The sequence below is a fragment of the Staurois parvus genome, unplaced genomic scaffold, assembly GCF_062004578.1.
Source record: "Staurois parvus isolate SC_StPar_1 unplaced genomic scaffold, SC_StPar_1.0 ptg000634l, whole genome shotgun sequence".
Taxonomy (NCBI): Eukaryota; Metazoa; Chordata; class Amphibia; order Anura; family Ranidae; genus Staurois; species Staurois parvus.
In genome coordinates, this window is record NW_028318430.1 from 1,625,959 (window position 1) to 1,653,277 (window position 27,319).

General features: G+C 40.3%; 1 protein-coding gene across 4 annotated transcripts in view; it reads left to right on the top strand.

Annotated features, from left to right (window-relative positions):
* The window catches only part of TMEM131 (transmembrane protein 131), a 278,778-nt gene that overhangs the window by 84,288 nt on the left and 167,171 nt on the right, over window positions 1-27,319 (top strand). For all 4 annotated transcript variants that reach the window (XM_089693479.1, XM_089693480.1, XM_089693481.1 and 1 more), the window contains exon 4: window positions 26,142-26,210. In XM_089693479.1, the coding sequence (XP_089549605.1) occupies window positions 26,142-26,210 (69 nt within the window). The remainder of the gene's footprint in view (window positions 1-26,141; window positions 26,211-27,319) is intronic.

Here is a 27,319-nt window from a genome sequence, read left to right on the forward strand (position 1 = left end):
TATCCTCTAGCTCACCATTATTCTCTGTTCCTGAACTAGTAGATCTAGTTTTTCTATCTTTTTCTCAATTTTCTCCTATTTAGAGCTACATTATTTATGCCATTGTTTTTTTAGTTTATATATCCACTTTCTTTTTATCTGTTTTTTGATCATTTTTTCAGATTTTTTCTGCATATTTATTGGTCTCCAAACTAAAATTACTGTCTTAATTGTACAGTACAGGATACAGGCAAAGTGTTCATAGATCATGGATTATGGGTGTGTACGTTCAAGTTACTGGGCACTGGCAAAGCTTTTAAAGACAACCCCCCGGGATCCGCCCCTGTAACCCTAGCCCACTCCTTGACTCCTCTGTTTTAGGCTTTTCAGTGTCTTAAGGTGCTGAACCTCTTCTCTTTCATGGAGGAATCACTCTTAGCATAACTTTTTTCTTTACTAGTTATTTTTGAATTCTTCAACTCCTTACTGCCTTCTAATACCACAATTAGAAGCAGTGCATCCAGATCTGCGCAGTGTTGGTAAACCTTGGAAACCATACCAGGATCTCCTGTTATAATGACGGCCTGTAATGCTGCTTAGGGCGTGGATGCTGCATGGGTGCTCGCATTTGCATTGCATGTAGTCAGCTGCAGGGTGTTCTACAGAGAAATCACTGTTGGTTTAATTACTTTTTTAGTTGCCTTTTTGTCTTCAAATATCACAAATGGAAACCATGCATCCAGATCGGTGCAACCTTGGTAAATCTTGAGACCCAACCTGACCCCATGCTATGGGGCGGTCTGTAATGTTGCTACAGGCATTGGATCCTGCATGGGCACTTTACATTTTGCATCCCTATGGAACCCAGTCACTGAAGACCCATTTGGGGGGTATACCCAGCATGAGGGGTGAAGCCTAGACTTTATGCACAGTCCTGCTTCGTAGACAGGTAAGACATAGTCACTCTGTATGTTGCTGACAGTTACTGTTTAAGACTGGAGAGATGTTTGAATTGTATTTACTACGGTGTAAACTTTTCAAATGTGGCTTTAAAATGTGACTCTAACCACTCAGAGCTTAGTCTCCGGTAGATGACCAGCTGTGACATCACATCACAGGTCACATTTTACAGCCACTGCTGCCTAGATCTTAGAGAATAATCAATTGCTTCCTCCTGCTTTTTTGAGGATTAGTTACATGAGTCTACATCCGGGTTGCTGCAGTCTCCTTATGGGAATCTTTATCCTATATTCTGCTCCCTACTTCGAGTACCTTGCAGGGGAATATCCTCACGTATAATTACGTTGTAGACCAGGCAAAAGGTAGGGATTGTAAAACCATCGATTGACATTCCTTCTGCCGAAGTCCCACACAACTGTCTGAGTGGCAATGCACCCTTGAGCAGGAGCCAGCTCGAACACCATTCTTTGCATCCAATCTTACCGCTTTTTCAGGCACATAAGCGGCCTGTTTGACAAAAGCAGAATTTTCTGCTCCCTATTATAGTTCCTCTCACGAATAATGACTTTAACACAGCCATCTTTACCCAGGGTTCAAAAACACCAGCGCCCTTCTATTCCCGTTTCTGTACGTGGCCTACAGTCACGTCACCTACACTGCATTTTGCACATGCCTTTAGGCGAATCAGGTGTTTTGAACATTAGTTGATTCCATTGGCCACAATAGTAATTTATTTTGGCCATTGGAATTAATGAAAGCTCAAGCGCTAAACTCGTCTAGCACTTTGTGTGTTTTAGGTATGTAAAGCAGTTTTTCTGCTCAAAAGCTCGTCTCCTGAACTCGCTGGTAATGGTGTTTTTTTTTTTTTTTTTTTCTGTTTTTTTTTTTTTTCCCCCCTCTGCCTGCAAATGCTCTTCTAATTTGTAAATACGTAGGTGCATTTACAGGCAGAAAGAAAAGTCAAATGCCTGTAAAAGTCATATATAATTTTTTATTTTTTTTTAAAACCCTGTATGCAAGAGCCCTCATGTATTCTGTCTGTGTATTTGTGATTTGTTTGCCTGGAGTTTGGGTGTAAAGTAGTCCTATGTGAACAGCTACATCAGTTCAAATAGTAATTTGGGGCAATGTTTAGCCATTTTGTCAAGGCACCCTGAAGAACTCAGAAGGCACCCTGGTTGATCGAAGAAACATGCCTCATAGGTAATTGTGACCTACATCCCCAATTCCAAAAATGTCAGGGCCCTGTGTAAAATCTGCAGAAAATCAGAATGCAATGATCTGCAAATCTCATAAACCCATATTTTATTCACATTGGAATATAGAAAACATTACAAATTTTTAACCTGAGAAAATTTATCATTTTAAGAAAAAAAAGGTAGGTTTGAAATTGATGCTAACGACAAGTCTCAAAAAAGCTGGGACAAGTCCCATGTGCTAAACAGGGCCATGTTTACAACAGTGTAGCGTCCCTTCTTCCTTTAACCACTTGCTCTCCAGAGGATTTGCCCCCCTTCCTGACCAGGCCATTTTTTGCAATACAGCGCTACGTTAATTTAACGGACAATTGCGTGGTCATGCAGTGCTGTACATAAATGAAATTTGTCATTTTTTCCCCTATTTGTAGGGGAAAAAATGACAAATTTCATTTATGTACAGCACTGCATGACCACGCAATTGTCCGTTAAATTAACGTAGCGCTTTCTTTCAGTGGTATCTGATCACCTCTGCGTTTCTTTTTTTTTTTTTTTTTTTTTTGTGCTATAATTTGGAATTTTGCTATAATGTTTGGAGAAAAAAAACATTGTTTTGAACTTTTTGCTATAAAACATATCCAGTAAAAAAAAACAAAAAAAAAAAACTAATTCATGTAGGCCAAAATATATTCTGCTACATGTCTTTGCTAAAAAAAAAAAAAAAAAATATCACAATAATTGTATATTGGTTTACGTGAAAATGATAGCGTCCACAAATGACTGTGTGTGTGTGTGTGTGTGTATATATGTATGTATATGTGTGTGTGTGTGTGTGTGTGTGTGTATATATGTATGTATATGTGTGTGTGTGTGTGTGTGTGTGTGTGTATGTGTGTATATATATATATATGTATGTATATATGTGTGTGTGTGTGTGTGTATGTATGTATGTATGTATGTATGTATGTATATATATATATATATATATATATATATATATATATATATATATATATATATATATATATATATATATATATATATATATATATATATATATATGAATTTTTTTGTATACTAGTAATGGAAATCGGTGATTTATAGGCAGACTGCGGCAGGCATTCTGACACTAGTTGTGAACAAACTGCCAGTGATGTCCCCAGTGACATTAATACAGTGATCACTGACTATTAGTGTCACTAAAGCACTGACACTGGGCAGGAAAGGGTTAACATCTGGGGCAATCAAATTAACTGTGTGCTACTATAGATATTTTGCTTAAAGCGATATTAAACCCAAAAGCAAAAATGTATTGTATTACAGTTTTACCCATTGTTAGATGTGGTAGCTGCATCATTTTTTCTTTTTATGTTTTTTTTTGTTTTTTTTTTTTTTTTTTTTCTCCTCTGTTTTCACCTGGTGATCTGGCAAGTAACACACCTCCAGTGTTAGTGAGATGCCGCTTTGGAGGAATGACCACAGGACAAAGCACAGTATGGTGGGGGTGGGAGTATTAAATGTATTGGTGGATTTGAATACATTAACAAACTGAAGCCAAATTCCAGCTAACACTTTATAATCAGTTACAGCAAACATTTTTTGTCATTTGGCGATAAAAGGTTTTACATGATTAAATAATAATCATTTTATTTAACCCTGCCAGTAGTAGATGGATGGTCTCATCCATGTAATCTGATACATTCTGCTAATGCAGCTGTCACATCTAAGAATTGGTCAGCTGCAATGTAATATTTGCTTTAAGCACAGCAATAGAAAATTCAGACAAGGAAATAATTATAGTTGCAATGTATTCCATTTGTGGTTCAATCATGTAGACTTGCAGCCTAAAGCGGAGCTTCACCCAAAAGAGGAGGTTCCACTTTAAGTACTGGTCCCCCCGCTCCCCATGCAGAATTGGCACCTTTTGGGTACCTGCTCCCAATTCTGCTGCGACTGTAAAGGTGATCGGAAGTGGAAGTTGTCCTCCCTCTCCCTGTAGGAACACATGACAGGTCCCAGAAGGCTATGGGACCATTCACAAGGCAAAGCGCTGCTCACGCATGCGAAGTGGGCAACTGGCTGTGAAGCCACAATCCTGTCCCAGCTGGATGCCCACACTTAAGATGCCGCTGCCAGGGATCAAGGATGGCCGGTGAAACCGGTGAGCACAGGCGAGTGGCTGTTTTTTAAACTTTTTTTTTTGGTTAGCTTTGACTGGTGCCCCACGTTAACATTTTTTCAGTGCTCAGGTCACTAGAGGATACAAAAAGAATCCCAAAGTGCACCATAGTGTAGAACTTTCCTCCGTCCCTCTTTCCTCCTCATTTGTCTCTCATTTTGGTCTGATCTATACTATATAGTTGTATATAAAATGCACTATTTGTCAAAAAGTGTTTTACATTGCTAAACCTTTCATCCAATTTCTAAATTGCTGCATTAAATTTCAAAAGCCGGTTTAAGCAATAGTAGTGGTAAAAAAGTACTTGTGGGTTTTATTTTATTTATGTTGTACAATTCTCCTTTAAGGGGGCATGGCAGGGGTGTGTCTTATGTCTACATACTTTTGCAAGTAGGTGTCCCTTGTTCCCATCTCAAAAAATTGGGAGGTATGCACTCACATTTTTTAAAATCATGTTAGGTAGGCAAAAAGTATTTAGTGCTGGTCCCACTGCCACATGTGTCCACCAGCAAACAGGTCAGGTGTTGGAACTCAGGATTCCCAACACGCCTGCCTTACGAGAGCACTGGCTCCCTTCCCACGTGATCTCCATCTCCATTTATCATATTGTAGTTCCTTTAGCATAATGTACATAGAAACTGCAGGGCTATTACTGAGACTTCTCCACAACCGTTATCAAAAAATCTTCCACCACACTGTTCTAAATTAAAATTCCCAGGACGCATCTGCATCCGTTCACTTCACCAGAATTTCCACAGCATAAGTGAGACTTCAGTCACTGAAACCAAACACCACCAGAATGTTTAAATCCAAGGCTTATTAGAATGTTGGAGCAAGGTGGTCAGCATAGGCATGCGTGTATGGTACAATCGCCATACAGGATTAAGAAGTAGACCTCGGCCACATCATCCGCTTCCACTGCCGCAATAAAGTGATTGTAAAAGCTATTCATTTTTTTTTTTTGCTAAAATAAAAAAGTGATTTGTCTTCTTTGTGCAGGAGTTCTGGAGTCCCCCACCGGCGCTGTCCACGCCTTCCTCCTGGTGCCCCCATAGCACTTCATGTGCTATGGGAGCACCTGTGTGGGTGTGTCCACACAATGTAGCTCAGTCACGCCCCCTGCTCACTCCTCACAGGATTTGCCCGACAACAGCAGGAGCCTATGCCATCCACTGCTTCCTGTTTCTCCTGTGAGACCAGGAAAAGAGCATTGGTGCTGCAGCCAGGTCGGCAATGGCTTGATAGGACTTGAGGAAATGTTTAGGGATAGGAGGGGACAGGTATTTAAAGTTTTTTTTTTTTGTGTGGTTTTTTTTTTTTTTATTTTTTTTTTTTTACGCGGAGAATGCATTTAAGTAAAAAACAAACAAACTGAGTTTAAAGCCTCTTAAGGAAAGAAGTTATTAACAACACTATTGAAGAGTTTTGTTCCCAAAGATTTTTTAATTATTAAAACTGCATTTAATATTCCATATATTCAAAATAAGCTGCTGCTATCAATTGTAAATGTATGGTTTCAAATTCAGTAAGATAGCTTTGTACATTAGTTTAAAGAGTTTTCCAGTATATTTTAATAAAGCATTCCAGTATTTTTGTGGATAGTGCCCAAGTTTATTGTGTAAATAAATCTCTAGTGCAAATGAAACATAATATGCAGGTACAGGTGTGGATCTTTTGGTCTTTGTACCTGGCTTGGTTCACAATCATATGATCATTACTTAATGTTGCTTGGAAAAATAAAACTGTTCTATGCTCTAGTGCCCTTGTGCAAACATGCTGCACATAGCTGCTGATTGTATACACTCACAGAAATTTAAGTATATGAAGTTTGCGAAGTGATTTAGTTTGTTGACTTTGGGTCATAAGACATTTACAGCCATTTTCTCCTACAGCGCGTAGCCTCTCTACAGCTTACACAGTCCCCTTCTAGCAGGGATAACTCATTCAGTTGTTTTTAGTTCATTTTTCAAATATTAAAATTTGGTGTCACATTTTCACACTGCATAGGAAAATGCTTTCAATTACACAAAAAGTACTACATAAGCAAGAAGATGCTTTGTTTCTAATGATCAATGAAGCTGCTTAAAGAATACACCTGAAATTACTTTCCAGTATACTGTACATTTTTTCTCCTGTAACGTTCTTTTAAAAGTTAGAAAAGCACCTCGGACTTTGAAGATGAGTTGATATCTCCAACGCATACATTTTTTTTTTTCTAATAGGTGTTTAAAAGTTTTTTGGTCACACACAATATTTTAGAAGGATGTCTGCCCATCTGTAGGCACCTTTTACAACCCATACACAAGGGGTGGGCTCAATTTGCTCTAGTGGTCAATTGCCTATGATCACCACATGATTAATTGCTACACATAGGGAACAATGGTGTGTAGCATAATGCTGCATTGTTTTTATGATCAATTGTTACTATTTCCAATGCATGTGTATAAATCAATCGTGATTAATTGTGAGATGATAATATATTCTCAGTTAATTTGCCTGTGTGCCCCTAGTGCAGGGGTGGGCAAACTTTTTGACTTGAGGGCCGCAATGGGTTCATATATTGGACCCGGGGGCCGGACCAAGAGTAGATGAATGATGTGTATGTGTCATCCATAGTAAGTATAGTAATATTCCCCCATAGTAAGCATAGTAATTAATCCCCCATATAGTAATTCATCCCCCATATAGTAATTCATCCCCCATATAGTAATTCATCCCCCATATAGTAATTCATCCCCCATATAGTAATTTATCCCCCATATAGTAATTCATTCCCCATATTAATTCATCCCCCATATTAAGTCCCCAAGTCCCCCCTGTGTCGATTCACTTACCTTTGCTCCGCGCGTTCCTCTCGCCGTGTTCCCGCGCCGTTCAGGTGTAGCATGAAAATCTGTCACCTATGAGGATCTGTCCCCCTCGACGTATCTGCGCATGTGCCAGTTTCAGGCATTAGCAGCCGATCGGCGATCTCCGGCACATGCGCAGATACGTCGAGGGGGACAGTTCCTCATAGGAGACAGATTTTCATGCTACACCGGTCTTCAGGGCGGACTGTGAGAGGAGCCTAGCGGGAGCCTAGCTCCGCGGGCCGGATTAAAAGGTCCGCCGAGCCGGATTAAAAGGTCCGCCGGGCCGTATACGGCCCGCGGGCCGTAGTTTGCCCATTGCTGCCCTAGTGTGTCTTAATTTCTAATCCCCACCTATCTACTCACCATTTTGTTTTTGTAAACACTGATATCCTTTTTTTCTTTTGCACCAGATTGTAAGTTGTTAGTGTGTATCTTTTCAAAACGTTTTAGCCCTTCAACTTTATTGTCCCAACTTGCCTATAAAGAAGTATGTCCCAGGTCGTGCAGCTTGCTGCATCTTGTAGAAATCTTCACTCCTCTGCGTACAAAAATTGTGTATGAAATCTGTTTGGCCAGTCATTGCTTCTCTCCATCTGAAACCTCCTAGTCTATGTGGACATCAGGGATTCTTACTTGCATGTTTCCATCTTCATCTGACCGGTGTACTTGGAAGAATTTGGAGGATAGAGGGCTTCAGATAAACACATTAAGCTTATGTGGAGGATTTTCTTCACTGTATTACCTGAGGCTAGTCACTTCAGTGGGTTTATTGTATGGGTTTATTACCACTTTAACCCTTAATGAACCCTTTCTTGAGCTACACAAGGACAAAACTGGTTTCAGGCCAAAGCCTCTTCCCAAGGTTATTTCTTCCTTTTTCTTTAACCAGGACATTGTTCTATCCTCTCTGTCCTGCTTTGTCAGTGGTGTCCAAGGCAGAAGCATAACACAGTATACCTGATTCCTCATCCTGTTTCCCATAATGTATTTGATCGTAAAAACAATGTAGCATAATGTATTACAAGAATATATTTATGGTACAACTTGACCTCCATATGGTTTTACTCCTTCATGAATCAACCAATTTTTGCTTTTCAGCACTGCACTACTTTAACTGGCATTTGCTCAGTCATGCAACATTGTACCCAAATGAAATTTCTATAATTTTTTTCATACAATTAAAGCTTTCTTTTGTGGTATTTGAACACCTCTGAGATTTTCTTATTGATTATTATATTAATGAAAAATTTACCAAAATTAAAAACACATTTTCTTTAGTTTGTTATAACATTTTTGCAAACAAAATAATCTTAAGTTTAGGCCAAAATTTATTCTGCTACATTTCTTTGGTATAATAACCCAAATTATTTTACCTATACGTTGCTCAGCCTGGAGCTGCTGCCTGCCCTCAGTAAATGTTCTGTGGGCAAGCAGCAAGTGGTTAATTGTACAGTACACAGGCAGAGTATTCATACACCGTGGGCTTATAGGCGTGCACCTTCAGGTGATTGGACACTGGTAAAGCTTTAAAGGACACGCCCCTTGAATGCCTTCCCTATAACCCAAACCCACTCCATGAGTCTTCTGCTTTGTGCTAGTGTCTGAAGGTACTCTTTTATAAAGCACTATTGGTTTTTGCTTAAATGTGCAATAAACAAGCATATTCTCAACGTTATGCATATCCTCAAAAATTAAACCTGATTCAATGAAGTGTCCTTTGTGTATCAGTAAAGTGCCTTCAGTTATTCACAGTATAATGCACAATGCCTTCAAACTTATTAAAGCGTCCGTGCTCAAAGTTCTCCATTTCCAACAATCCGTGCCATAGTGTTCCCAAAATCCTCCACCATAAACACAGAACACTCACCAGATTTATGACTACCTATCACAGGTCATACAGCACTTAGTATCATGGATAACCACCTTCTCCTCCTTGGGCCAGCTGCACCCTTTCCTTTTAAAATGTTTTTAATAGGTTTTAAAGATTCGCACTATGGTAGTCTCCCTCCATCTCTCCCTACATGTTGTGTGAGACATTTTAAAGATGTGTGTTTTTTTTTTTTTTGGAGTGACACTGTGGTAACTATTGTGTTTGCAATTTACCCACTGCTCGGGTTCAACCATTGTGGATCATCGACGGCACAGGTCCACGGATCTCTGCCATACTTTGACGGTAGAGGCTGATTACACTTGGTGCAATTGGGCACCCTTCACATGTGAGTGCGCATTTTATTTGTTTACAGTTAATAAAATGTTCACGTTTACGCACTGTGGAGTCTTTTTATTTATGAGGTGAAATGATGGATTAAGGTAAATTCCAGAGACGTTGTGATTGATAGTTGGGGTCCATCAAGTTGATTGTCATTGTCCATACTGGGACCAAAAGCGCAGTTAGACCAAACATATGTAAGATCAGACTGTTGAAGGTATAGGAGTATATGCACGTTCATGATTTGGAGCACTGGGTGTTTACTTGAGGAAGGAAGGCTGGAAGCATTTCAATGAAGGTATGTCACACACTTGTATTTTTTGTGATTTACAATTTTGTCATTTATCATATTGTAGTGCTGCACGTATTGTATTTATAAGTTATTCCTGATATGAGAAGGTTTGCATGTATTAGCGGCCACTTATTTTGAAAAAAACAAATTTAAGTTTTGGTTATTTAATAGGTGTTTAGTTATCTATAGAAGCGTGCAATATTATTTTTGATCCAGTTCTAGCTCCATTTCAGGCACACAACCAGCGACCTATTTGATTTAAAGCAGAAATTTTCTGTGTACAGTTATCATCGTCCAGGGTCCAAACACACTATGCCTCTTCAATCGGTTTTTTTTAACCTAAGTTGGAACTTGATATGCTTGTCCTAGAGCAGTGTTTCCCAACCTTTTTTCAGTCAAGGCACCCTTTTAATATTCTGCACAATTTTGAGGCACCCCACTCTAAAATGTAAAATACTAAATAGTTTTTCATAATGTAGCAACATCCCCACACATAGGACACCCAACATTAGAGGTAAATGAGTCTTATAAAGCAAACGCACCTTTGCACACAGGTACTGACTAGTATTCCAATGTTTCTCCATCAGTTTCTGTTCCTCACTCAGCTAAAGTGACTGCTGTGTGGACAGAAAGGGGCAGGGGAGGAGCAAAGAAGGATGTTGTGCAGACGCCAGACTGTCGGACACAGCTGATCACATGACATGGTAAAGGACCAATCACTGTGCAATTTAACCACGTGATCAGCTGTGTCCAATGACACAGATTTTGGCTTGTTTGAGGGAAGTGGAATTCTGTTTTTTGTACCCTTTTGAAACCAGTGTTTAAAAAGAAGTCTGGGGGTTTATGACCCAGAGGGATGCAAGCTGAGAAAGAAATCTCCTCACTCACAAGCATGAGAGAGGTGTTTCAATGTGGAGAAGGCTTATTCGGTGTAACCGAGCAATAGGTGGCAGACTTGGTGCACTTTGTTTTCCAAGGTTTGCTTTGAAGGCAATGGCAGAATTTTGTCTCTGAAAATAAAGCCTGGAGAAAACTCTAGGTTGCTCTTCACTTAGAGGAAGTAGAAGCCCTTGAGGAGGGGGGTTTGAGAGCCTTCTGCTGATGACATTCCTTATTTCCTGTGACACTCCCACCCCCATATAATGGCCTTGTCAAGCGCATCATCAAACAGACATCCTCCTTCAATGGCCGTAAGATTGATGTCTTTTACAGGTAGCTTCAATTGTCCAGGCTTTCAGCCATCACATTTCTGCATATATGGGCATAAATGAGTCATTCTTGAAATTTTGTATCATAACTTGTTATAGGGCAGGGGTATTTAATTAATATTCAAGGAGGTCCAGTCACTAATTTTCTTCTGGCCGAGTTCCGAATAGGGTGTGCCAGTCAGCGTGCCCCTTTACATTACGCATCGCCATCAGAGTGCAACTTTACATCATATATTCCATCACATCAGGTGTGCCCATCAGAGTGCTCCTTTACATTAGGTATCCCCATCATATTGCCACCTTATATCAGGTATTCTTGTCAGAGTGTCCCCTTACACTCAAAGTACCCCTTTACATCATATTTCCCCATCAGAGTGCCCGTGTAAGACTACACCTTACCTTGAGGGCAGACAAGAGCTTGCCAGGATCCTTGCTGGACGCTTGTGTACAGGCAGGAAGTGGGAGCCAGAGAGACGGTGAGCTGCTGTGACGACCACCCTGCTCAGCAGCGGATCTGTCATTGTGGGCTGGCAGTCTGGCGGCAGCACTGATGGGGCTATTCGCGGACCGTGGTCTGCCATTTAGTGACTGCTGTTGTATGGCATCAATACAAAAAAGTAAGGCGGAAGGCTATATCTTTAAGTGTTCTGGCAGTACTTGGTCCTGAAATAGATCCTGTTGATTGTTCATTTCTCTAGTTCAATTAGCTGCAGTTTGACAAATGGAGATTATAGCAATAGCCAGTTGCAGAGCTGGGTCAACAAAACCAAAGGGGAACTTTAAGAGCATCCCAAATTTTCTCTTTGTATGTAAACCTTCACATTGTAAAATGGCATAAAATAGAAATGAAAGGCAGAATAGTGTTTATAGGTATGACAAACATTTATAAATACATTTTTCACTGTTTTACAAGTGATCACAAAACCTTTTAAGCTCATTATGTGGAAATCTACCTTGGTCAGATAGGCCACTTGTTGAGTGTCTTAAACTGAGCTATAATTGCATGAAAAGACTGGTTTTAAAATAGGGTCCTGCTCTGGTGCAATTGTCAGTATGAGGGTGTGTTGCAATTGTTCACCTTGAGTTGTGCCATGGTTCCCTTGCGCCTAGTTTCTGAAATTGCTATTAATGAGGGCATTCTCCTGTGGGTTACTAACAAAGTAACAAAGTAGGTTTTGGAAATGGGATAAGCATTTTTTTTTTTTTTCTGCTTTGGGCAGAAGTGGTTGTAAGTGAGGCTTGTGGTGTGATATAAGACCTAGTCATCCTAAAACTAAACTGATTTTACTGCTGTGAATAAAAATGACATATTGGTTTCCATTCAAACGCATTCCCAGCTTTCATTCTTTTGCTCAAGGTGAATACTTCAGTGTATTGCAAGAATTCTCAAATTTGCTGAAATGCTACAGTATTATTCCGATAACAGGACAAACCAGTCCATGTCAGCTGGTCCTTTTGTCATGGTGGAAATATGCCCAGTAGTGGTCTTCAGGTTCTGGGAACCATAGGAATGGGCCATGGCCCTGTAACTGTAAAGCACCTTGCATCCAACTACACACATTGAAGCAAGATTACATATACGCTCCACAGTGTGGGTTCCGATCCTTATGCACTGCTTCTGTTGTCGTAATAGAAGGCAGTGAAGAGTTGACTAACTGAAAAATCCAAATTGGATTAAACATATAAAAACTTCTCCATAAGGGAGAAGATGGCCAGGACTTAAGGATACTACCAAAAACCAAGGACATGCTGAGGTTATAGGGCTACAAACAGGGGGCATGTCCAATCACCTGATGGTAGCAGCATAAAACCCAAGGTCTCAGAATATCCAGCCTGTCCTATATAGCATTTTTTTTGTACTCACTGCAAAATTCTTTCATGTCTGTACTTGTGGAAAGTATACTGGAAAAAAAACACTGCCATCACATCGAATTGTTCCGACTTCTGTAAATTTTAGTGAGGAGGTTTCTTTTCTAAAGTAATTTTACAAAACCATTTACTAGCATGATTCTTTGCTTTGTGGCCTCAGAAAGAATTAAAGTCCCTGTCACCTTTGGCAAGTACTGTCTGCCAAACGCACACGGCTGCGACACAGTGGTGAAGGCTTTTAGGGGTAAAACAGGTGGCGAGGTGACGACATTGCGCCTCAACACCTGTCAATTTCCACACTGAATCACCATCTTCTGTAAATTGCTGTTCAGAAGGTAATGCCTGTATCCTGGTTCACACTAAATGCAATTTTGAAATCATGCTACTTCACATGCAGTAGCGCTGGTTTCAAAGCCATAGGTCAGTGCGATTTCAGGTGCGACTTGCCTTACATCTGTGCGACTTTATGCACAGATATCTATGCAAGTCGTACCTGAAATAGCCAAAAATAATGGAGGAACTATTTTTAAAATTGGTGCAATTTTGATGGAGTCAGGCACAGCGATTTTAACAGTTCTATTGTCAATAGGGTGTGACTTGTCATGTGATTTGGAGTGATGATGTTTAGCTTCTTTTCTGTACAAATTGCTACGTTATAAACCTTTTGTGGCTAGTACTGCTAAGTATAGATTAACTTAGTTTTTGTAGGAATCTTTTAGAGCGAGTTCTTTATTGCTGAAATTTCCATATTTTGACATGATTTTGTTCAGTCAGCAACTGTCATACTTTTGACTTATTTTGTTGGAAACTTATTTGTATTCCTGATGTTGGCTATTGTGGCACTGAGAAATAGTCAAAAGGTAATATTGTTGTGGTTGTCCAGCCTGTGATCACACCCTGGAGTTTGCCTGGAAACCGTAGCCTAGTACAAGCATCAGATGACATGCACTAATCATAGATGGGTTTAACCTCTGAGTTAATGATAGAACACAAGCGAAGTGTGATTATTTTGACAAATATATCTCCTTAAGAATTCACCAACTCCACTGATCATTACTATTTGGATATAATTAGCCTCACTGGTTCAACATAAATTTAGGGCTGCAACTAATTATTATTTTCATAATCGATTAGTTGGCTGATTGTTTCAATTAAGCGACTAATTGGATAAAAATCTCAAAAAAAGTTTGGTATATAGTTTAGTTAATCGCTTCCCCTCCACTTTATAACAGAAGTACTGCTACAGGGCGGCACGGGTTCGCAAAATCGTGTGTGTGTGTGTGTGTGTGTGTGTGTGTACACCGCGTTCCAAATTATTATGCAAATTCCATTTAAGTGTCACAAAGATGAAATATTTTGTTTTTCAGTTTAACTCATGGACGGCATTGTGTCAGGGCTCTTTTGATCACTGAAAACAATCTCGGGCACCTGTGATAATTAGATTGGCCAGTGAGCCCAATTTAAGGAAAAACTACTAAAAGAGGGTGTTCCACATTATTAAGCAGAGCACCATTTTCAAGCAATATGGGGAAGAAAAAGGATCTCTGCTGCCAAAAAGAGTGAAATAGTTGAATGCATTGGACGAGGTATGAAAACATTAGATATTTCATGAAAACTTAAGCGTGATCATCGCACTATTAAGAGATTTGTGGCTGATTCAGAGCACAGACGGGTTCGTGCAGATAAAGGCACATTGAGGAAGATTTCTGCCAGATCCATGCATCGGGTCAAGAGAGCAGCTGCTAAAATACCATTACATAGCAGCAAACAGATATTTGAAGCTGCTGGTGCCTCTGGAGTCCCACAGACATCAAGGTGTAGAGGCCTCCAGAGTCTTGCAACTGTGCATAAACCTTCTATTCGGCCACCACTAACCAATGCTCACAAGCAGAAATGGCTGCATTGGGCAGAAAAATACATGAAGACTAATTTTCAAACAGTCCTGTTCATGATGAGTTCCATGCAACCCTGGATGGTCCAGATGGATAGAGTAGTGGATGGTTGGTGGACGGCCACCCTGTTCTAACAAGGCTGCGATGTCAGCAAGGTGGGGGTGGAGTCATGTTTTGGGCTGGAATCATGGGAACAGAGCTGGTCGGCCCCTTTAGGGGCCCCGAAGGTGTAAAGAGGACCTCTGCAAAGTATGTGGAGTTTGACTGACCACTTTCTTCCCTGGTACAGAAGGAAGAACTATGCTTTCCATAATAAAATCATCTTCATGCATGACAATGCACCATCTCATGCTGCAAAGAATACCTCTGCATCAATGGCTGCTAAGGGGATAAAAGGAGAGAGAGTCATGGTGTGGCCTCCATCCTCCCCTGACCTCAATCCTATTGAGAACCTTTGGAGCATCCTCAAGCAAAAGATCTATGAGGGTGGGAGGCAGTTTACATCCAAACAGCAGCTCTGGGAGGCTATTCTGACATCTTGCAAACAAATTCAAGCAGAAACTGTCCAAAAACTCACAAGTTCAAAGGATGCAAGACTTGTGAAGCTGCTATCAAATAAGGGGTCCTATGTTACAATGTAACGTGACCTGTTAAAATGTTTAAAAAGTTAAAATGTTGTTAAAAGTTTGATTTGAAATAGCTTTTGATTTCAGTAAATATGCTGCGAACACAACAATTTTCAGTTCTTTACAACCTATAAAGTGTATGGAAACTTACTGTGCGTAATAATTTGGAACAGCGCATTGTAAGTTTTTTTTTATGTTTAAAAAAAAAATACTGTTATTAGGTTTGTTCAATAAAATTTGAATTGTACTCTTAATAGTTGATAACATGAGAATTATGCTGACTGTTATTTACATCAATTATTTAGGTAAATGAGAAAAATATAATTTGCATAATAATTTGGAACACTGTGTATATATACGTGATTTTGCATTTCCGGGTAGGGGGCGCGCGGTCCCTACCTGCGCCGCTATTCACGGCCTCGGTTGTTAATCACCAGGTCCCAGCCGGTGATTACTTGCCGATGTCCGGTGATAGCTGAGCATCTCTGATGGGGGAGAACTATTTGTAAACAAAACCGCTCTTTCCCCTCTCAGCTCCTGCACTGCGTTGCATGGCTATGCATATCACTGCCATGCAAAGCAGTGTGCTTACAGTGAAGTGCACATAGTTAACCTTTCGGTCGCCCCAGATGTTAACCCCTTCGTATCACTGGGGATGTCAGAGACAGTCCCCCCCCCCCATGTCAGAATGCCCACTGCAGTCCCGCTATAAGTAGTTGATTGCTACCATTACTAGTTAAAATTTAAAAAAAAAAACCAGTATATATACTGCCATTTGTAAATGCTATAACTTTTTAATCAATGAATTTATACATATTGGGATTTTGTTTTTAGCCAAGACATGTAGCAGAATACATTTTGGCCTAAATTTTATGACAATTTTTGATTTTTTTTTAATTTTTACCATTGAAAGAAAGCTCTATTCGTAGGGAAAAAAGATATAAATTTAATTTCGGTGCAGCGTTGCATGACCACGCAATTGCCAGTTAAAGTAACGCAGTGCCGTATCGCAAAAAATGGCCTGGTCAGGAAGGGGGGGGGTGGTAAATCCTCTAGAGGGCAAGTCTTCAATATCTATAAGCAGTTGCAAATATAAGTAACCTTATGGTTGGGGAACAAAGTATCTAATCCACTCTGAGAATAACAGAGGAGGTTTATACACTACTAGAAGTTGAATCTAGTACATCTCATCAGACTCTGAGATCAAAATTTTTATTCAAAGAAAAAAAAAAAAAACCTAAAACACTTTCCAAGATGACCTTCATGAGGCTCTGGTGGCGTGACGTCACGGCGGAGCCTCACGAAGGTCCAGCGGACACTTTAGAAAGTGGCTGGTCAATGCCATACTTTGCAGCTCTGCTAATTTGTCTATTTTCTCCACGTGGATGACAGATATGCTCTGTAGTGAGCGAATAACTTTCAGGATCCCATTTGGAGGACTGCTGCAGGGCAGCCCAAGATCCAGAGGAGGGAGATTTTTTCCAGGCTGCACATCTGATTCACCTTAAAGGGGGCCTCTGGCAGATCATACCACCAATTAATATTCTACTAATTGCACATGTATTATGCGCATTTGGTGAGTGCGCATTTTTATCATATCCCCTGCACTTTGCTGAACTGATAAATATCACATGGAATTAATTTGAAATCACTTAGGCACGGGATCTTCACGTAGCACCATTTTATCTGACATAAATGTCACCAACACATGAACTTTTATTTTGTGTGTATTGACTTTTTATAGTTGCACTTAACCTACAGTGCATAGTGTCTTTACGGAGGACTTTACACATTTGATTGTTTTTGCATTTAATTTATTTCATATATTTGGCACATCGTCAACTCTATAGCACTGCACTTATTGATCATAAACCTTTTTTTCACGCCTGCCTAAAAAGGGGTGTGGAAACTTTTGAAAAAAACTACTTGTCCAAGGGACTAAATTGGAACCCCAATCTACTTGTCCCTCATGACAATCTGCTTGTCCTGATTAAAAAAAAAAAAAAAATTCTAACCAAAACCGTATTTAAATCTGAGGTGCTTTTAGGAATATCTGAGGCTTTTAAAAACAAAAGGGGCTTTATGGAGACTTAAACATTTTAATCTTTTTAACATTGCGCTGTTTTTCTCCTCCTCCCCTCTCTGCCTGTTCCCAGCACCACACCCAGGGACTGGCAGAGAGGGGAGAGACCTTTCAGTGTAATGAGCACCGATTGGGTGCTTGTCAGGAAAGGGGAGTTTTGGACTTTAACACTCGGCAGAAGAGCATCTGCTGAACGAGTAAATGAGGTGCTGGATCCAATGTGGAAAAAAAATACTTTATTCCTTCAGGTTACCCTCACACATGGAAACACTTCGCTGCTTAGTAGTAGCACATGCTAAGCAGCCAAATCCAGCTCCGATGTCCGCTCTGTTAACTGCTTTTGCATTGCCCTACAGCAGAAATACTGCTACAGGACAGCACGGGTGCGCAAAATCACGTGGTGTGTATGTATGTGTGTTCGCGGCCTCGGCTGTCAAGTCACCGGGCCCTGGCCGGTGATTACTCGGCACCCGGTGATCGTCGAGTATCTCCGACATGGGAAAGACCTGTGTATAAACAGATCTCTCCCATCAGCTCCTGCACACTGCTTTGTATGGCTCTACTTACAGTGAAGCACACACACAGCCCACATATTGAAACAGCACACAGTTAATCCTTTGATTGCCCCAGATGTTAACCCCTTCCTGCCCAGCGCAATTAGTACAGTGTCAGTGCGTTTTATTAGCACTGATCACTGTATTGGTGTCACTGGGGATGTCAGTGACACCAAATCGGCCAAATATGTGTGTGTGTGTGTGTGTGTGTGTATATATATATATATATATATATATATATATATATATATATATATTATACAGTATTTATAAAGCGCCAATAGTTCGCTCAGCGCTGTACATTACAATGGGGGACAGAACAATTACAATACAATGCAAAACATGAGGGGATCGAGGGCCCTGCTCTTGCGAGCTTTTGTTATTTAAAAAAAAAAAAAAAAAATCTAAGGCTTTAGAATCGCTTTAATATTTGGTAGCACACCCCTTGGAAAAAAAATTAACAAATCAATGGCTTCCTGTAACCATCAATGAGTCTTACACCTCTCTAAATTTTGGAGCACTTTTCTTTTGTCAATTGCTCCAGGTCTCTGATTGGAAGGGTTCCTTTTCCCAACTGCTGTTTTGAGATCTCTCCACAGGTGCTCTATGGGATTAAGATCTGGACTCATTGCTGGCTAGTTCAGTCCTTTCCAGTGCTTTGTCAGAAACCATTTCTGGGTGCTTTTGTACGTGTGATTTGGGTCATTGTTCTGCTGTAAGACCCATGACCTCTGACAGAGACCCAACTTTCTGACACTGGGCCCTACATTGCACCCTAGAATTCTCTGGTAGTCTTCAGATTTCATAATACCATGTACACAGTCAAGACATCCAGTGCATGAAGCAGCAAAGCAACCCCAAAACATCAGTGAACCTTTATCATGTTAGGGACTGTGTCCTTTTCTTTAAAGGCCTCATTGCTTTGTCTGAAAACAGTAGAATAATGAGCTTTACTAAAAAGCTTCAATTTTGTTTAGTCTGTCCACAGCACATACTCCCAAAAGGATTTTGGGTTCCTCACGTAAGTTTTAGCAAACTCCAATGTGGCTTTTTTATGTTTCTGCGTTTTGCAGTAGGGTCCTCCTGGGTCTGCTACCATAACATCCCTTTTCATTCAGATGGCAACGTATAGTGTGAGCTGACAGTGTTACCCTGTGCCTGAAGGTCAGCTTGCTTTTGTCTGGAAGTTGATCAAAGTTCTTTAGCCACCATTCGAACGATCCTTTGTTGCAATCTTTGATCACTTTTTCTCTTTCGTCCACATCCAGGGAGATTAGCTACAGTGCCAGGGGCTGTAAACGTCTTGACAATGTTGTGCACAGTGAACACAGGAACACAAAGATCTCTGGAGATGGATTTTTAACCTTGAGATTGTTCATGCTTTTCCACAATTTTTTGATAAAAGATGTTACGCCGAGTAAATAGATACCAAACATGACATGCTTTAAAATTGCGCATGCTGGTGTAATGGCAACAAAGTACATACATTTTTATTATCGATTAGGCGAAGCTTTAAAAGCCTTTACAGGTCACCAATTTATATTTACAGAGTGGTCTAGTGCTAGAATTACAGAAGGGGGCGCAGGCGCGTTCACACCCCAAAACAGGAAGCGACACAAGATTACGCCGCTTTGCCAAGAGCTGCTGCTCACCCACAAAATGCGGGTAAGTGGTTGGCTAGTTAAAAAAACAAAACAAAAAAAACTTACATTTTTTTAAATTTCTTAATATGGTATTTATTTTATTCTTTAACAGGTAAAATGTTAAAGAATAAAATAAATACCATATTGCCATATTAAGAAATTAAAAAAAAAATAAAAATTAAGGGTGTGTGGGTTTTTTTTTTTTTTTTTACCAAAGACATGTAGCAAAATACATTTTGGCCTAAATTTATAACTAACTTTTGAGTTTAGTGGATTTTTTTATAACCAAAAGTGAAATATAAATAGATATAGAGATAGAGATCTAATTTTTTTTTTTTTTTTTTTTTCAATTTCCGGTCTTGTTTTGTTTATAGTGCAAAAACTAAAAACCACAGAGGTCATCAAATATCACCAAAAGAAAGCTTAATTTCGTTTAGGTACAGCATTGCACGACTGCGCAATTACCAGTTGCAATAGTGCAGTGCTGAACAGCAAAAAAATGGCCTGGTCATGAAGGGGGGTAAATCTTCTGGAGGGCAAGTGGTTAAAGTCAAGTGATTAGTCATAGCGATCGCATGATAGTGACTGGGTACCGAGCACCGCAATCTGCTCTGTCTGCTGGAAGCCCGTGTCCTCGGCAACGTACTAGTACATTGCTGAGCCTGTAGCTGCCACCCACTTGCAGTAAGCCTAAGTTTACACTGATGTGGTGCGAGTTGAATCCTTTATGCAGTGTGATTTCAGGAGTGAGCAGCTCCAGTGCAAGTTGGTACTGGAATCTCCTAGAATAAACAGATGCAGTTTCCATTCAAGTCTATAAAGCTACAAATCTCACCCCACTAAACTTGCACAGGGCCCTTTTTCAAATCCCATTGGATTCACAGTGCATATGTGTGAACAGCCTCCATAGAAAACTCCTTGTTTCACTTGCTATGCAAATCCATCTTCCTTCCAAGTTCTGGATCACTTCAGAAATTGCATCACTGTGAACCAGGACTAAAAGTACTGTGGATGGGTGGCAAGTGGTTAAACATTTGATGCTAACTGTTCATTCTTTTTTTGTTTATTTTATGTAGCATCCCAATTTTTTTGGTAAGTGTGTGTGTGTGTGTTTCCCCGAAAGTAAGACCTAGCGGTAGTTTTTGACGTACCGAAAATAAGACCTACCTCCACCAGGGATGGACTGACCTTTCGGGCACTGCCCGGGGTCACTGCAGGGCCCCATGAGAGGCTCAGTCTGTCCCTGTATGTGCCGCTTCTGAAATAACCAGGAATTGAGGGGACGGACAGTAAGGCAGGCACTTCGGACACCTCTCCTCCTCGGAGTTTCAGCAGAGGGGCGGGTCCACATCCCTGCCACGGGTGCTGAAGTCGGAGTGCTGAAGGGGCAGGCAGAGTATGCAGCAGGTAAGTATGTAATCCCCCGACCCTGATGACGGCACTGCAGCTTCATGTAGTAGGTAGGGGGGAGAGGGGGGGGGGGAGAAAGTGGGTGGAGAGAGAGGGGTAGGGGCTTGTTTTAAAACGTACCTTTTTTGTGGAGCTGGTGGAGAGATCAGTTAGGTTGCAAGCCGATGTTCCCCGCAGGATGGATCTGATCTGCGGATTGGGGAGGATAATGTATCAGACTCTGATCCATTATGTTCAATTTGCAGATCCGATCCATCCTGCGGGGATCGTCGGAGGTGGTTTCACCAAGTGAATAAAAATAAATAAGTCAATAAAAATAAGCCCTAGTGCATTTTTTTTATTTTTTTGTGCCTTTGTCCAAATATATGTAGACCTTACTGCGTGCGTGTGTGTGTATGTAGATAGAGATATATCTCTATATATCTGCACGCAACATTTTAATAGTTTGACTTACCAGAAATTATAGCTTTCAAGTATATTAACACCATAAAAACCTTATAACCACATACAGTTGTGTTCAAAATAATAGCAGTGTGTTGAAAAAAGTGAATAAAGCTCAAAATCCTTCTAATAGCTTTTATTTCCATACACACAAATGCATTGGGAACACTACACATTCTATTCCAAATCAAAACCTGAAGAAAAATATATCAAATTTGCGTTGTTCCTCTAAAAAAAAAATTGAAGAAAAGTGAATATTAGACTGCTCAAAAAATAGCAGTGTTTGTATTCTTTACAAACTCAAACATTCACTATATAAACTGAAAAATGTTTGAAGATTTTGCTTACCTTTGAATCACTTAATGAATATTTAGTTGTATAAGCACTGTTTCTGAGAACTGCTGTACATCTGTGTTGCATGGAGTCAACCAACTTCTGGCACCTGTGAACAGGTATTCCAGCCCAGGATGATTGGACTACATTCCACAGTTCTTCTCTATTTCTTGGTTTTGCCTCAGAAACTGCATTTTTGATGTCACCCCACAAGTTTTCTATTGGATTAAGATCCGGGGATTGGGCTGGCCACTCCATAACGTCAATCTTGTTGGTCTGGAACCAAGATGTTGCACATTTTACTGGTGTGTTTGGGGTCGTTGTCTTGTTGGAACACCCATTTCAAGGGCATTTCCTCTTCAGCATAAGGCAGCATGACCTCTTCAAGTATTCTGATGTATTCAAACTGATCCATGATCCCTGGTATGCGATAAATAGGCCCAACACCGTAGTATGAGAAACATCCCCATATCATGATGCTTGTGCAACCATGCTTCACTGTCTTCACAGTGTACTGTGGCTTGAATTCAGTGTTTGGGGGTCGTCTGACAAACTGTCTCCGGCTACTAGACCCAAAAAGAACAATCTTACTTTCATCAGTCCACAAAATCTTGCGCCATTTCTCTTTAGACCAGTCAATGTGCTCTTTGGCAAATTGTAACCTCTTCAGCACACGTCTTTTTTTTTTCAACAGTGGGACTTTGTGGGGGCTTCTTGCAGATAGCTTGGCTTCACATAGGCATCTTCTAATTGTAACAGTACTCACAGGTAGCTTTAGACCTTCTTTGATCTTCCTGGAGCTGATTGTTGGCTGAGTCCTTGCCATTTTGGCTATTCTTCTATCCATTCGAATGGTAGTTTTTCGCTTTCTTCCACGTCTTTCAGGTTTTGGTTGCCATTTTAAAGCATTTGCAATCATTTTAGCTGAGCAGCCTATCATTTTCTGCACTTCTTTATATGTTTTCCCCTCTCCAATCAACTTTTTAATCAAGGTACGCTGTTCTTCTGAACAATGTCTGGAACAACCAATTTTTTTTTCAGAATTTCAGAGAGAAATGCACTGTAACCAGCATGGGCAACATTTGCTGCCTTCCTTCCTTAAATAAGGGCAATAATTGCCACCTGTTTTTCAAAGAATGAATGACTTCACTAATAGAACTCCACACTGCTATTATTTTGAACATGCCCCTTTCAATTAGTGATTCAACTACACAGAATCAGCAGCATGCATGTCATGACTGTTGGGTCTGTTGGATTTCTATTACTCTACTATACCTGCTAGTAAGTTATTTGCCATATAGAAATATCATTTCTACCAAAAACAGTGATTGATCAGGTTAGTGATGTCTGACTGCTATTATTTTGAACACAACTGTACATGAAAAAACAAGTGATGAGGAATGTAGAAGAATTTTGTCCCATGCAAAGCTTAAGCACAGTCACCTGTGGGGAAAAAAATAGTAATATATAACAAAATGTCAGAGGCCAAAAACATCTGCATAGCTTAAAGAAAAAATAAAATAAGTTCCTGTACTTTTCAGAGCATAGGGTGTAGAGCATAGGTGATTGAGTGTACAAGGGTGAACATGGAGAATTAGAATGGGATTCTGCATGTTGAGCATTTTTCAGCTCCTTTCCCTATGACTATGCTCAAGTGGAAATGGGTGCTCATGGTGTCTTTTACAGTCACAGATAAGACTGTTATCCTGTTCTGGAGTTAACCATTTGAAGGCACATAAAAAAAATCTTGCTCACTGCTCAAGTCAGATATACAGCTAAAATACAGCTTTCTAGTGCAATTCAGCTATGGCCCTCAACAGCTGAAGTGTTAATTGACTGACAGGAGATTATGAAATTGCTAGCTGTGTGCAGAAATTTTATGTTTTACCTTTTTGATGTGTGGCTGGATGGAGGCCCTCCAGTGCACTAGTGTTTCCCAGAGACTGGTTGGTGAGGTTGAGCAGGCTGTACAATGCTATTTTCACTTGGAATGGCCAACTACTGGACCTTCTACTACATTAGAGTGCTGAACTTTGCACCACCTCGCTCGGTGCTGTGTTTTTTACAAAGTATGAACTGGCCCTGTTCTTGGCAGTTAGGCAGCAGCCCCCAGTGCTGGATGGGAAGCAGGGGCAGACTGACCATTTGGAAACTCGGGCACTGCCCGAGGGCCCAGGGTCAGTAGGTGGCCCCATGAGATTCCCCTGGTACTTTTTTCATAGGCTTTTTTGAGTTTGGGCAAGGACACAGGGGCCCCATGATCCCCTATTGCCCAGGGGCCCCATGAGTTGTCAGTCCGCCCCTGGATGGGACCTTTAGATGCCACAAGATAAATTTGTCCTTACAGGTTCTCTTCAACCCTTGCAGACTAAGAGAAATGATGCTGCTTTGGTAAATTTTTACAAACTCCCCTGTGTTTTACTTCGATATCATGTTTTTTAGGTTATTGTAAATAGTTATAAACATCCAATATAATGAAGAGTCTTATGTTTCCTGTATGTGTGTGTACATGTGTGTATGTGTGTATGTGTGTGTGTGTGTGTGTGTGTGTGTGTGTGTATATGTATGTAATATATATATAGATCTATGTATATAGATACACACAGTATCTCACAGAAGTGTGTACACCCCTCACATTTGTGTAAATATTTTATTCTATCTTTTCGTGTGACAACACTGAAGAAATGACACTTTGCTACAATGTAAAGTAGTGAGTGTACAGCTTGTATAACAGTGTAAATTTGCTGTCCCCTCAAAATAACTCAACACACAGCCATTAATGTCTAAACCGCTGGCAACAAAAGTGAGTACACCGCTAAATGAAACTGTCCAAATTGGACCTAAAGTGTCAATATTGTGTGACCACCATTATTTTCCAGCACTGCCTTAACCATTTTGGGCATGGAGTTCACCAGTGCTTCACAGGTTGCTACTGGAGTCCTCTTCCACTCCTCCATGACAACATCACGGAGCTGGTGCATCTCCTTAACCCCAAGACGACCACTGCCTTGCTAAAGAATCTGAGGGTAATGTTGGAATACTGCCCTGCGGCCCAGTCTCCATAGGGAGGGGGTCATGCTCTGCTTCAGTATGTCACAGTACATGTTGGCATTCATTTTTCCCTCAATGAACTGTAGCTCCCCAGTGCCAGCAGCACTCATGCAGCCCCAGACCATGACACTCCCACCACCATTCTTAATGTAGGCAAGACAATCTTGTCTTTGTACTCCTCACCTGGTTTGCCCCCACACGCTTGACACCATCTTAACCAAATAAGTTTATCTTGGTCTCATCAGACCACAGGACATGGTTCCAGTAATCCATGTCCTTAGTCTGTGTTCAGCTTTCTTGTGCATCATCTGTAGAAGAGGCTTCCTTCTGGGACGAGAGCCATGCAAACCAGTTTGATGCATTGTGCGGCGTATGGTCTTAGCACTGAGAAGCTGACCCCACACCCGTTCAAACTCTGCAACAATGCTGGCAGCACTCATACGTCTAAGACAACCTCTGGATATGACACTGAGCACGTGCACTCAGCTTCTTTAGTTGACCATGGTGAGGCCTGTTTTGAGTGGATCCTGTCCTGTTAAACTGCTGTATGGTCTTGGCCACCGAGCTGCAGCTCAGTTTCATGGTCTTGGCAATCTCCTTATAGCCTAAGCCATCTTTATGTAAAGCAACAATTTTTTTTTTTTTTTTTTTTTTTTAATTGCTCAGAGAGTTCTTTGCCATGAGGTGCCATGTTGAACTTCCAGTGACCAGTATGAGAGTGAGAGCAATTGCACCATATTTAACATACCTGCTCCCCATTCACACCTGAGACTTTGTAACACTAACAAATCATATGACACCGGGGAGAGAAAATGGCTAATCGGGCCCACTTTGGACAGTTTCACTTAGGGGTGTACTCACTTTTGCTGCCAGGGGTTTAGACATTAATGGCTGTGTGTGGAGTTATTTTGAGGGGACAACAAATTTACACTGTTATACAAGATGTACACTTCTTTACATTGTAGCAAAGTGTCATTTAAGTGTTGTCACATGAAAGTATATAATATATTTACAAAAATGTCAGGGGTGTACTCACTTCTGTGAGATGCACTGTGTTTGTGTGTGTTTATATACAGATTGTAGAAATGCAAATTGACACTGTGAGTGGATACAAAAGTGACTTGAAGCCAGGATCACATGGTTTCTATAAACAGTGTTACCAAGTGGTTTGGTTCAATAGCTGCGGCATTTCTTCTTCTCTAGCTAAACAAGTTTGTCAAGTTCCCCCTTCTTGAACACTGACTACTGTAGTCCTTTGGGCATTTCATTGTGAAAGGCACTTGTGCTGACACCTGTTTATGATCTACTAAGAAGATGGGTTTTCTATTGTCCCTGTTCTTACAGTCCTATCTCTTTCTCTACAGTGTGTCCTTGCACAGAGGGAACTGCAGGCCAATACGGTTTGAACCACCAATGTTGGACTTCCATGAACAGTAAGTTTTATCCTCTCAATGTTTTCCATCCTGTTTTACCACCATGTTTGAAGCTTTTTGCAGCTCCTATAAGTCGGTTGAGTTGCCTTTTTAAAGGTGGTTTTAATTTTAGTGTCTAATAATATTTTCTCTATATACTAGTAATGCTATTGAACTTTCATTTTCCTGTGTTTTAAAAATTGTTTTAAGGATAATTTTTCAGAACAATATTGAATCCTGGTAAGTGTACAAGATGCGTAAAATTTATTTAATATAATTTAATGTTAAAATATGAAGTTCACATATACTGTAAAATTGAATTCCAACTTTTTTCCCAACTGCCTTTTGGTGTTTACTCAGCTTAAGCTTTCATCCATTGGCATAATATGTTTAATTGCACACAAATATTTCCTTTTATTGAAAAGGTTGTTTAGCCTACTGGAACTTGCTGCATAAAGAATGTCGCAATACATTGCAATGAGAAATGTGTTTTAATGCCCATAATATGGTTTCTTGTGTTGACAACTGATTGTAAAGATTCAAAACCTGCATTTTTTTTTTGTGTGTGTGTGTACTAGCAGTGGGGGATTTCCCACTGCTTTTGTGAAAGTCAAAAGCAGATGTCAGAGTTTGGTTATATTTTTATCGCATGTTCCGACACCACCTTCTTTTCATGTCAATGGTGTAATAAATTGGACATAGTGTTTAGCAGGTTGTGCGGTATCTTTTTGGTCAGCCAAAGTAATCTAAAGAGTGAGCAATGGCTTGAAATGCATGAATACGTACAGTTGTGCTCTAAAGTTTGCATACCCCTGAAGAATTGGCAATATACAGTATGTACCATTTTTAAAGAAACGATGAGTGAGTCGGCAATGCACATTTCTTTTGTTTCTTATGGGTTTCACTTTCAACTGTAGGTCATAACAGAATGACACAATCCTAAAACAAAACATGGCAACAAGTAAACTAATTAGATGACCCCTGTTCAAAAGTCTGCATACCCTTAGTTCCGAATACTGTGTATTGCTCCCGTTTAACATCAATTATATAATCGAGTGCAGTCTTTTGTAATAGTTGTCTGAGGCGCCAAATTCTCGCAGGTGGTATTGCTCCCAGTAAGTAATGCTTCC